At 36.3% G+C, this 12,039-nt stretch overlaps 2 protein-coding genes across 2 annotated transcripts in view; both read left to right on the forward strand.

The window, feature by feature from the left end:
• Nucleotides 1–12,039, forward strand: part of LOC101151317 (large ribosomal subunit protein eL31) — a 47,534-nt gene that overhangs the window by 21,248 nt on the left and 14,247 nt on the right. The window contains exon 2 of the mRNA XM_063701851.1: nt 1,029–1,120. The gene's annotated coding sequence lies outside the window, so the exon portion shown is untranslated. The remainder of the gene's footprint in view (nt 1–1,028; nt 1,121–12,039) is intronic.
• On the forward strand, nt 1,075–3,816 carry ZNF345 (zinc finger protein 345). The gene has a single exon (XM_055369152.2). It carries the CDS (start codon nt 1,075–1,077, stop codon nt 2,518–2,520), a length of 1,446 nt encoding a protein of 481 aa, XP_055225127.1. The 3' UTR covers nt 2,521–3,816.

Genomic DNA, 12,039 nt, shown 5'->3' on the forward strand with positions numbered 1-12,039 from the left:
TAGAAAGAGATTGGTGCTGAATGTTTTCACTTTTTGGGGTTTGAGGTATTCACTCAGGGCCTTAGATAGTATCTTTAAATCCATTCCCTTTCCTAGCCTCTACTTTTGAGGCAAATAAGTCTCCCAAAATAATAAGCACTGCATAGTTACTTTATGCAAGTATGTAAGTAGATTTGGTGTGATCAGAATCATTCCATAATCATCAAAGATGAGGTTCAGGATATTTATATATCTTCATCTTTCTTGCAATCTTCTAGTAGTATCACATTGCCTCCTGTCTTGTCTTCCCTTTCCTCTTATGTTAAAACTAGATTCTGTTCCTCTGCTGTAGCCCTTACTGAGCTCCTTCTTCTCTCAATGTTATCATCATAGAATTTGCAGGCAAACTTATTTCTTAAATGGCATAAACAAACCACATTCTAACCTCAGATGAATCTTCCCTCTCCATAGCTCATTCCATACTCATTTAGCACATTAGTCTTTCATTGGGAAACTGCTCTTTGTGGATTATCTTTCTTTTCTGTCTCCATCAGTTTATATGCAAATTATGTTTATTACTGAAACATCCCAGATTTTCCACCCCAGGAAAAATGTAGTACTCCCAACAACCCTGATAAATGAATATGAGAATTACTCTCATTTATAAATGTTTATAGCACTAGATTCATCTCTTAAAAAATTAAGACAGGGCCAGGACATCTGTATAATTAGCAAGCTTTCAAAGTCTGCAGGACTTTTAAACTAAACTAAACTACTATTTAAAACTACTATTTTAAATAAATATCTAAACTACTATTTAAAAATAATCTGTTTCCTGAAAACCTCCTCCACTTTCTAGTCTGACTTTTACTCATTTTCTCTGCTTCCCTAATCTGTTTTTCAAATTGCCCAGTCATATGTGAGAACTGTATAAACCACTCAATTTTTATGAAAATTAAATTGTAGTTAAGTCTTTCGTATCTATTATAAACGTTTAATCTCTCCCAGAACACAAAAAAGTGAATGTTTGCTTTTATATTTTCTTTCAGACTATGAATCAAAGTTGAGACCAAGAAATTATTTCTGAAAAAGGATATGGAAAACCTTACAAAACACAGCATTGAGTGTTCAAGTTTCAGAGGTGATTGGGAATGTAAAAGCCAGTTTGAGAGAAAACAGGGATCTCAGGAAGGACATTTCAGTGAAATGATATTTACTCCTGAAGACATGCCCACTTTCAGTATCCAGCATCAGAGAATTCATACTGATGAGAAACTCCTTGAATGTAAGGAATGTGGGAAGGATTTTAGTTTTGTATCGGTCCTTGTTCGACATCAGCGAATTCATACTGGTGAGAAACCTTATGAATGCAAAGAATGTGGCAAGGCCTTTGGTAGTGGTGCAAACCTTGCTTACCATCAAAGAATTCATACTGGTGAGAAGCCTTTTGAATGTAAAGAATGTGGGAAGGCCTTTGGTAGTGGCTCAAACCTTACTCACCATCAGAGAATTCATACTGGTGAGAAACCCTATGAGTGTAAGGAATGTGGGAAAGCCTTTAGTTTTGGATCAGGCCTTATTCGACATCAGATCATTCACAGTGGTGAGAAGCCTTATGAGTGTAAGGAATGTGGGAAGTCCTTTAGTTTTGAATCAGCCCTTATTCGGCATCACAGAATTCACACAGGTGAGAAACCTTATGAATGTATAGATTGTGGTAAAGCCTTTGGCAGTGGTTCAAACCTTACTCAACATCGGCGGATTCATACTGGTGAGAAACCTTATGAATGCAAAGCATGTGGAATGGCCTTTAGCAGTGGTTCGGCCCTTACTCGGCATCAGAGAATTCATACCGGTGAGAAACCATATATATGTAATGAATGTGGTAAGGCCTTTAGTTTTGGATCAGCCCTTACTCGACATCAAAGAATTCATACTGGTGAGAAACCTTATGTATGTAAGGAATGTGGGAAGGCTTTTAATAGTGGCTCAGATCTCACTCAACATCAGAGAATTCACACTGGTGAGAAACCCTATGAGTGTAAGGAGTGTGAGAAAGCCTTTAGAAGTGGTTCAAAACTTATTCAGCATCAAAGAATGCATACTGGTGAGAAACCTTATGAATGTAAGGAATGTGGGAAGACCTTTAGTAGTGGTTCAGACCTTACTCAACATCACAGAATTCATACTGGTGAGAAACCCTATGAATGTAAGGAATGTGGGAAGGCCTTTGGTAGTGGCTCAAAACTTATCCAACACCAGCTAATCCATACTGGTGAAAGACCCTATGAATGTAAAGAATGTGGAAAGTCCTTTAGTAGTGGTTCAGCTCTTAATCGGCACCAGAGAATACACACTGGTGAGAAACCCTATGAATGTAGGGAGTGTGGGAAGGCTTTTTATAGTGGCTCAAGCCTTACTCAGCATCAGAGAATTCATACAGGTGAGAAACCTTATGAATGTAAGAACTGTGGGAAGGCTTATGGGAGGGATTCAGAGTTTCAGCAACATAAGAAAAGTCATAATGGTAAGAAACTCTGAATTGGAAACTATAAATTGAAATTATGTGCTGAAGGAAGGACTCTAAACATATGACGTAAGAAAATTCATAGTGGTGAAAATCTCTACAAATAGAACTAAGGTAGAAATGCCTTATGCTTCACAGGTTAGTCAGTCTAAGAATATTTATACAGGAAAAAAATTACCCCAAATAAAATAAATATTTGAAGATCCTTATCTATATTCATTCCTTCATTACTTTTGGAAAATTCTTACTTGTGAATGTTAAAAATGAAAAAAAATCATTTATTGTATTTTGCCTCAACTTTAAACATTGGAAAACTCATTTCTGGGTTAATCCTACTATATTTTTTCAATGGTCTTTTTTTGTATTATACAGAATTACTGATTCATCGAAAAATTATTTTATTTATTGCAAGTCTAAATTTATCTTTTTTTCTTTCCTGATTATCCGAACACCATTTATTCAATAACCTTGTCCATTTTCATATTTTTTTTTGACTATTTGATGGTAAGTTACATTTTTATTCACATAAAGCTTGGATATCAGGTCAGTGTTTTTTTGTTTTTGTTTTTGGTTTTTTTTTTGAGACGGAGTCTCACTGTCACTAGGCTGGAGTGCAGTGGTGCAATCTCGGTTCACTGCAACCTCCACCTCCCGAGTTCAAGTGATTTTCCTGCCTCAGCTTCCCTAGTAGCTGGGACTACAGGCGCCCGCCACCACGCCCGGCTAATTTTTTGTATTTTCATTAGAGATGGGGTTTCACCACGTTGGCCAGGATGGTCTCAATCTCTTGACCTCGTGATCCATCCGCCTTGGCCTCCCAACGTGCTAGAATTATAGGCATGAGCCACCATGCCTGGCCCAGTGTTTGTTTTTTAAATTTATATATATGTATCTATGTCTCATCCTGTTTTTGGTCAATAACTGTTACTTTTAAGTATCCTTTAATACCTGTACCTTTTGTTTTAGAAGATTGTTTACTTTCCTTTTATAAAATTATACTCTCCATTTTAGCAAAACAGCTTTCCCTCATCATAATGTAGATAAAAAGAAAAAAAGGATATGGTTACCTGTAATCTTACCAATCATAGATAATCACTGTCAAACTTTTGGAGCAAATCCTTTAATACTATCTCTCATTGTTTTGGAAACAAGGTGTGATTATGCTATACTATAACCAGCCCTTAATATTTTTTGTCTGTAAATATGTTGTTACCATTTTATTGGCTTTATAGTATTCACCTGTCTTTATCAAACCCCAATTTTGTCAAATATTAAAAATTTTGTCATTATAAACACTTACCTTGATGGCCCCTTTTCAGTGTGTCTGATTTATTTATTTATTGTTTGTTTCAGAGATAATGTGTCAATTGCTTTTGCATATAAAAGATTTTTACATTACAGATAAAGCTGGCCTTTCCTTTGAGCAGCATTCCTGGCCTCAGTTCCTTTCCAATGTTAACCAATTTACTTATTCTTCCAGATCCTTTTATATGCATCTGTAACATACCTATGGTAATGTGGGTAGAATCAATACCTCAGAGCCTTATTGTGTGGATTCTATAATTGTGCCTATCACATAATAAATGCTTAGTGAATGTTACTCATCACTATTAACTTCTCAAGCTTCATTTTTATTATTTATAGAAAAACTTTTAGCCATGATCCATACCTTACTCAACAACAAAGACCTCATAATGGAGAAAGACATTCATTTAAATGAATGTAGGGAAAATTTGATTGACATTCTTTCCTTGTCGAATAAGAATATTTGCTGCCAGGCACAGTGGCTCACACCTGTAATTTCAGCACTTTGGGAGGCCAAGGTGGGTGGATCACTTGAGGCCAGGAGCCTAGCCAACATGGTGAAACCCCATCTCTATTAAAAATACAAAAATTAGCCAGGCATGGTGGCATGTGCCTGTAGTTCCAGCTACTCGGGAGTCTGAGGCATAAGGATTGCTTGAACCTGTGGAGGTTGCAGTGAACCAAGATTGCACCACTGAACTCCAACCTGGGTGACAGAGCAAGGCTCTGTCTCAGAAAAAAATAAAAATAAATAAATAAATAATTGTCCTACAGAAAAAATAATAAGATTATAAAGTGTGAGAAGACAAATACACTATAAAATTTGTACCAGGGTAGAAGTAAAAAAACTATGGCAGTTTTCTCCATTGAAATCCAAATACTAATTCAGTACTCATCTGCATGATTCTTTACTTAAAAATAAAATGCAGGCAGGCACAGTAACTCTTGCCTGAAATCTCAGCACTTTGGGAGGCTGAGGCAGGAGGATTGCTGGAAGCCTGGAGTTTGAGACCAGCCTGGGTGACATAGCAAGCCCCCATCTCTACAATAAAAGTTTTAAAAATGAGCCAGGCATGGTGGCCTCCAGCTACCAGAGGCTGAGGTGGGAGGATCAGTTGAACCCAGGAATTCAAGGCCTCAGTGCACTATTATTGTGCCACTGCACTCCAGCCTGGAAAACAGAATAAGATCCTGTCTCTAAAAATAAATGAATAAATTAACTAAAATCAAATACATTGTTTTTTAAATAAATGGCACTGAATAGATTACATAGCAAAATCTGTGAGGACCTGTAATATACAGAGGAAATTTTATAGCTCTAAATTCATTCATTTGTTAGAATATTAAAGAAATTGTAAATAAAGAAACCAAGCATATAACCCAAGAAGTTGGAGAAAGAATAACTACAACAAAAACCCTAAGGATAATGGGAGGGAAAAATAATTTTAGAATAAAAAAAGCTAGATCAATCACAACCTGCTGTTTTGAAAACAAAAATAGTAGCAGTTCTCATAAATAAAGGTATATGAACATGAACGCAAAAGTGACATTACTCTAGAGACTTTACAGATTACAGGTTGAGCATGCTTAATGTGAAAATTCAAAATCTGAAATGCTCCAAATTCCAAAACTTTTTGAGCTCAACATTATGCTCAAAGATAATTTCAGACTTTTGGATTAAGTATGCTCACCTGGTAAGTATAATGCAAATATTCCAAAATCCAAAACACTTCTGGTCCCAAGCATTTTGAGGGATACTCAGCTTATGTTTATTACGATTACATGTAACCTTTTAATAATTATTTTGAAAATTGAACATTTTAGTAAAAGGATTTTAATCACCAGAACTGACTCAAAGTGGCATAGAAATGGGTATTATATAAGGGATATAAAGCAAAAACTATATCTAGGAAGGCTGGGGAAAAAAACCCTGTGGCCAAAGTCTCTTTTATACCCCCCAGTCAGGTCCCTTGAGTGAATATTCTGGCATTCAATCACATTTTGCATCGGAAAGAACAAAAGATGAAAATATATCAGCATTAGTATATTTTGTCTTTTTAATTTAAGATAATTAGATTTTTTAATTTTTAAAAAGAATGGAATAGGAATCATTAAAAACAGACTAAAGTAACTTATGAAATCTTAAGATGCTACATATAAAATACATCACTTTAAATATAAAACTAATTTTTACAGTCCTGCAGATTAATCTGTTGGAGATATATATTGAAACCCACTTTCAGAGACATTAAAATGCAGGGTAAAAAGTGCATTTTAGAACTGATAAACTACTTCATCAATGATTTTAATGGTTCCTTTTCTTTAGATTTTCAAATTTGTTGATATTGGCAAACAGAAATGGCTTTCAGTTTTCAGTCTCTGTATATATATTTGTATTTCTACTCATAGTTTTATTTTTAAACCACTTTATTCCTCTAAATTGATTTGAAGGAGTCCCATTCATTTTACTTGTTTTTTTTTAAGATAACCTTATCTGGGTTTTCTTCATGCTTTTGACTATTTTTGTTTGCTTTTTCTATTTCAAAAATATATTTCACTATTTTCTTTTTATTTGTGTGTATTTCTGTTGAGTACATGGCTTGGTTAATATATTTTCAGTCTCTTTTAAATTGGAAGCATTTAAGGCTACAAGATTTCCTTTGAATATTGCTATATCTGGGGCCCATAGTTTTTTTTTCTTCTTGAGATGGAGTCTCGCTCTGTCACCAGGCTGGAGTGCAGTGCAGTGGTGTGATCTCGGCTCACTGCAACCTCCGCCTCCCAGGTTCAAGTGATTCTCCTGCCTCAGCCTTCTGAGTAGCTGGGACTACAGGCATGCGCCACCACGCCTGGCTAATTTTTGTATTTTTCAGTAGAGACGGGGTTTCACCATGTTGGCCAGGATGGTCTCGATCTCTTGACCTCGTGATCTGCCCGCCTCGGCCTCCCAAAGTGCTGGGATTACAGGTGTGAGCCACCGCACCTGGCCCCATAGTTTTTTAAAAATTAACTTCTAGATAATTATTATTCTAATCTTGATTTCTTTTTGATTCACTAGTTACCTAGGTGTCTGTATGTTTGTGTGTGTTTCTAAATTTTCAAAAACCTGTGAAAAAAATTTAGCATATGAACTTATAATGTGTGTGATCTGTGAAACTTCATTAAAAAGTTAAAACATTAATTTATTATTTGTGGCCAAATATACGTTAGGTTTTTAATACATTTTATAGATATATGATGTGAAATAATATATATTCTCTATAAAACACAAAGTTCTATTTAATTATATTAAGCTTCGTGATTACATTATTTAAATATCCTCTGATTATTTTGTTTAATTCTGAAAAGTGGGCACAAAACGCCCAGCTATATTGTTTCAAGGTCTTCTGTTAATATAGGGGTTTTACTTTTTATGTTTGGTTGCTGTATTTTTCACTGTGATGTTGAATTCCAATTTCTCTAATATTGAAAATTATGCTTTGGCCAGTAGAGCTGCACTAGGTCTGTTGTGTCAGCTTGTTCTAGGTATATATCCTTATAAACACCATATAGTTAGTGTTTTATTTTTAACCCAATTTGTTTTTGTATTTTAATTGGAGAACACCATATATCTATAGGCAGGCTTACTCAATTTCTATGAAATCACCTTTTAAAATATCTTTTTCTATTAAAGAGCAGAAAAGTAACTAAAATTCTCAAACTCTGTTGCTCTTTCCTATGTAGCTACTCGTCATGGTCATTTAATGCATCGTTTCTCTTCATCTCTCTCTTCCCTAAAGATTGAAGTTTTCTAAGACTCAGCCTCTGACACATTTACTAATTATACTTACTTGTTCCTTGGTGATTTCACCCCCGTGGGTTTGTTTCCCTTGAACTCCACACTCACTACGTTCAGTAGCCTTCTCTACACTTCTACTTGAATTCATTTTTATTTAGGTATATAAAATACTGGTGGCAATAGCATAAATCCTAAGTGTTAAACTTGATGAAGTAATATTGTACACCTATCTAAGCACTGCCCAGACTGATATACATTTACAGCCTAAGGAGGCTTCTTTGTGCTGCTTTGCTATTAATATTCCATTGCCCAGAAATAGCCCCTCTCCTAATTTCCATAACCAGAGATAAGCTTACTTGTTTTTCCACTTCATGTAAATGGAATCGTACGCTGAACCCTTTTTGTGTCTGGTTTCTTTTGCTCATGTTGCATTATTTCATGCAACAATAAGGATGGCTCTCTCAGACATAATAGATTATTCATTTTTATTTATGTAGTGTTTTATGGGAATTGTCCTGAGTTAGAGAAACTGAAGTCTGAAGGAATAGTTTCCACAAGACTGCCCTCATTTCAGACACCAGCCACAAGTTCAGAGGTTCCAAGGGCTACCCATACTTCAGACCAGCTGACTACAAATTTGGGACTTGTCATGACTACCCTTGATAATTCAGTATAATAATTCAAAGAACTCAAGATAATACTATACTTATGATTACAACTTGTTTATTTTTATTTTTTTTGAGATGGAGTCTTGCTCCTCTTGCCCCGGCTGGAGTGCAGTGGCACAATCTCGGCTCACTGCAACCTCCGCCTCCTGGGTTCAAGCGATTCTCCTGCCTCAGCCTCGTGAGTAGCTGGGATTACAGCCACCCGCCACCATGCCCAGCTAAATTTTTGTACTTTTAGTAGAGACAAGGTTTCACCATGTTGGTCTCAAACTCCTGACCTCAAGTGATCTGCCCACCTCAGCCTCCCAAAGTGCTGGGATTACAGGCATGAGCCACCGCACCTGGCCTATGATTACAACTTTATTATAGTGAAAGGATACAAATTACAACTAGCCAGAGGAAGAGACACATAGAATGAAGTCTGAGAGGGGTCCAAAGATGAGTCTTCTGGTCATCCTATCCCTATGGAGTCCTGGATGGCATTACCTCCTTCCAGCTACAATGTGTACTGATAAAATAAGTGTTGCAATCCAGGGAAGCTCACCTTAGCCTTTGGTTTCCAGTGTTTTTCTTGGGGTTTGATAACATACTGCCCACATAGCTGACCTTTGTCTTTCTGCCCTTCTTGCTGGTTTGTCTAATACTGTTTGTCTGCCATTTCTCCAGAAGTCAAAACTGAGACAGCATGTCTCAAAGCACTCATCATAAATCATGTTATACTGTCGGGTGGCCATCCAAAGCTCCCAGCCAAACCAAGACACTGTTATTGGGCAGGACATTCCAGAGGCCTAGAGTACCCCCAGTGGGCCTCCCAGTACCCAAGGTAAAGGCAGGACCTCTCTTTGGGTGAAGTTAATTTATCACTATACAGGAATATACTTTGACTTACTCATTCTTTGGTTGATGGGTATCTGTATTGTTTCTACAGCTCTGGGAACCTTCTTATACATGTCTTTATGTAGACATATTTACTCTTTTCTATTGGCAGTATACTTCAGAATGGAATTGCTGAGTCAGAGATAGGCTATATTTAGTAAATGTCAGTTTTCCAAAGTGATTGTACAAATTTACACTCCCACAAAGAATCTGTAAGGGTTTCATTTGCTGTATGTCCTCTTCACACTTAGTATTGTATAGTCATTCTAATGGGACTAATGTATTAGTTACTAGAGTTATATATAGAAATATTATATAATTATTATATAGTTATATAAGTATGTAGAAAGTTATATTTTCACTTCCTAATGACTAATAATGTTGAATACCTTTTCATATGCTTGCTTACTAGCTTTTTTGATATCTTGTATGCAGGGTTGGTAAGACTTTGGCCGTTTTAAATGCGTATCGTGTCTTTTCCTTATTGCTTTGTGTGAATTCTTCGTGTATTTTGGATCTGATTTGTTTGCTAGATATGTATGTTGCAAATGCCTTTTGCTTTGTGACTTGCATTTCCACTCTCTTAAAGGTATGGGTTGATGAATTGGAGTTTTTAATTTTAATTAACTCCTGTTTATCAACCTTTTTCTATATATGGTTAGAACTTTGAGTCTTAAATGTTTGTGTGCGTGTGTGTGTGTGTTTCATGCCTACAAACTCACGAAGGTATTCTCTTTCTTCCCATAGAGGCTTTATTTCACCACTCACATCTTGCCTGGGATTACAGGTGTGAGCCACCGTGCCTGGCCTATGATTACAACTTTATTATAGTGAAAGGATACATATTTCAACTAGCCACAGGAAGAGACACATAGAATGAAGTCTGAGAGAAGTTTGGTGTACAGTATGAGATTTAGTGGGTCAAGTTTAATTATCAATACTCCTACGGATATCCAAGTTAATCCAGCATTATGTATTGAAAAGTAAATTCTTTCCCCCCGGTTATATTCCAATTCTACCCGCCTCTCATCACCTTTCCTGATAGCATCCTGATCCTAACCATGGTTATGTTACTTAGATGTTTATAATAACCTAATTTGTCTGTTTGTGTAGCTTTCAGGGTGTTCACGACAGCATAGCCACAGTGATTTAGATGATATCACTCCAAGAAAATTTGAGCAACAAATAAAGTGGTATTGGATTATAACCCGAAGTATAAAATAAATATCCATGCATTCATACTGATGACTATATTATCAGATAAATAACTAAATAAATGGAGAAGAGATAAATCTCCAGTACAGAATTCCAAATAATTTATGTAGATATTCTGCCCTCAGGAAAGTGGAGCATAACCCCGCTCCTTAAGTACGTGCTGTGCATAGTGACTTCCAAAGACGACTGTATGGGAAAAGGGAGAAAAGACTAAATTTACACTGGAGAAACTTGACAAACACTCCCTCACTCAGGTGATCAAGACCAACAAAAAGTCATCATGCTGATAGTATGAATCTTTGATATCTATGAGGAAAATGGCACTTTACCTCTGTGATCTTCCTCCTGCAAACAACCTCAGTCTAATCATGAGAAAAACATCAGTCAAATCTTAGCGGAGGAACATTCTACGCTATACTGACCTCCTCAAAATAGTTAAAGTCATTTAAAACGAGGAAGAGAGCTGGGCCCGCTGGCTCATGCCTATAATCCCAGCACTTTGGGAGGCCGAGGAGGGTGGATCACCTGAGGTCAGGAGTTCGAGACCAGCCTGGCCAACATGGTGAAACCCCGTCTCTACTAAAAATACAAAAATTAGCTGGGGGTGGTGGTGGGTGCCTGTAATCCCAGCTACTCAGGAGGCTGAGGCAGGAGATCCACTTGAACCCGGGAGGCAGAGATTGCAGTGAGCTGAGACCGTACCATTGCACTCCAGCCTGAGCAAAACTCCATCTCAAAAAACACCACCACCACCACCACCAACAATAACAACAAAAAAAAAAACAAGGAAGAAGCTGTCACAGCCAACAGTAACCTAAGGAGAAATGATGACTAAATGCAATGTGTTCTCCTGCTTAGAATGCTGGAACAGAAAAAGGAAGAAAAGCTTAAAAACCTAAGAACATTTGGAATAAAGTGTAAGCTTTAGCTAATAATAATGTACCAATACTTGTTAATTAATTGTAACAAATGTACCATATAATGTAAGATGTTCTTAGTAGTAGGGGAAACTAGGTGTAGGGTATATGGGAATTCTCTCTATTGCTTTTATAATTATTCTGTAAATCTAAAAACTGTTCTAAAATATATATTTTACAATAGACAGAGAATGAAGCTGAGTATTCAAATTATTTCTAAATAGTCATTCCTGTGTATCCACAGAGCCGGATTTATCATGATTTGAGTAATGTTATTACATGGAGTCATTTACATCTATAATATTAGATCCATGTTTTACAAAAGGAACACACGTAGAGCCCAGACCACTGTTTCGTGACATGCTAGGCTAAAAGTCAAGATTCGAGACTCAGAATCATTTTGGTCCTCTTCAACATTTTACTCCATCTAATGGCACTCTCTACTTGTTGGGTCTCCTGAACTCTAGAGCCAGTAACAGTGATCCTAAAGTCATTCTCATGATTTTGCCTGAGGTACAATTTAAATTCTCGGATGACTCCAAATCTGCAGAAATATTAATCGAGAAAAAATAATAAGGTTATGTGTATAGGAAAAACTGTAAATTTTACTACATGTGAAAAAGATTTCTGCTTATTAAAAAATACCAAAGAGGCCAAAAGATTAGGAAAAGTTACTGAAACAACAACATATGGCAAACACTAACCTTAATATATAAAGAAATATATATATTTCTTAAATATGTAAAGAAATTTGTAATCAGTAAAGATGACCAA

The sequence above is a fragment of the Gorilla gorilla genome, chromosome 20 (assembly GCF_029281585.2).
Source record: "Gorilla gorilla gorilla isolate KB3781 chromosome 20, NHGRI_mGorGor1-v2.1_pri, whole genome shotgun sequence".
Lineage (NCBI taxonomy): Eukaryota > Metazoa > Chordata > Mammalia > Primates > Hominidae > Gorilla > Gorilla gorilla.

Excerpts from the sequence above, each read along its gene's own strand:
- ZNF345 (XM_055369152.2), top strand. The coding sequence starts at position 1,075 with ATGGAAAACCTTACAAAACACAGCATTGAGTGTTCAAGTTTCAGAGGT.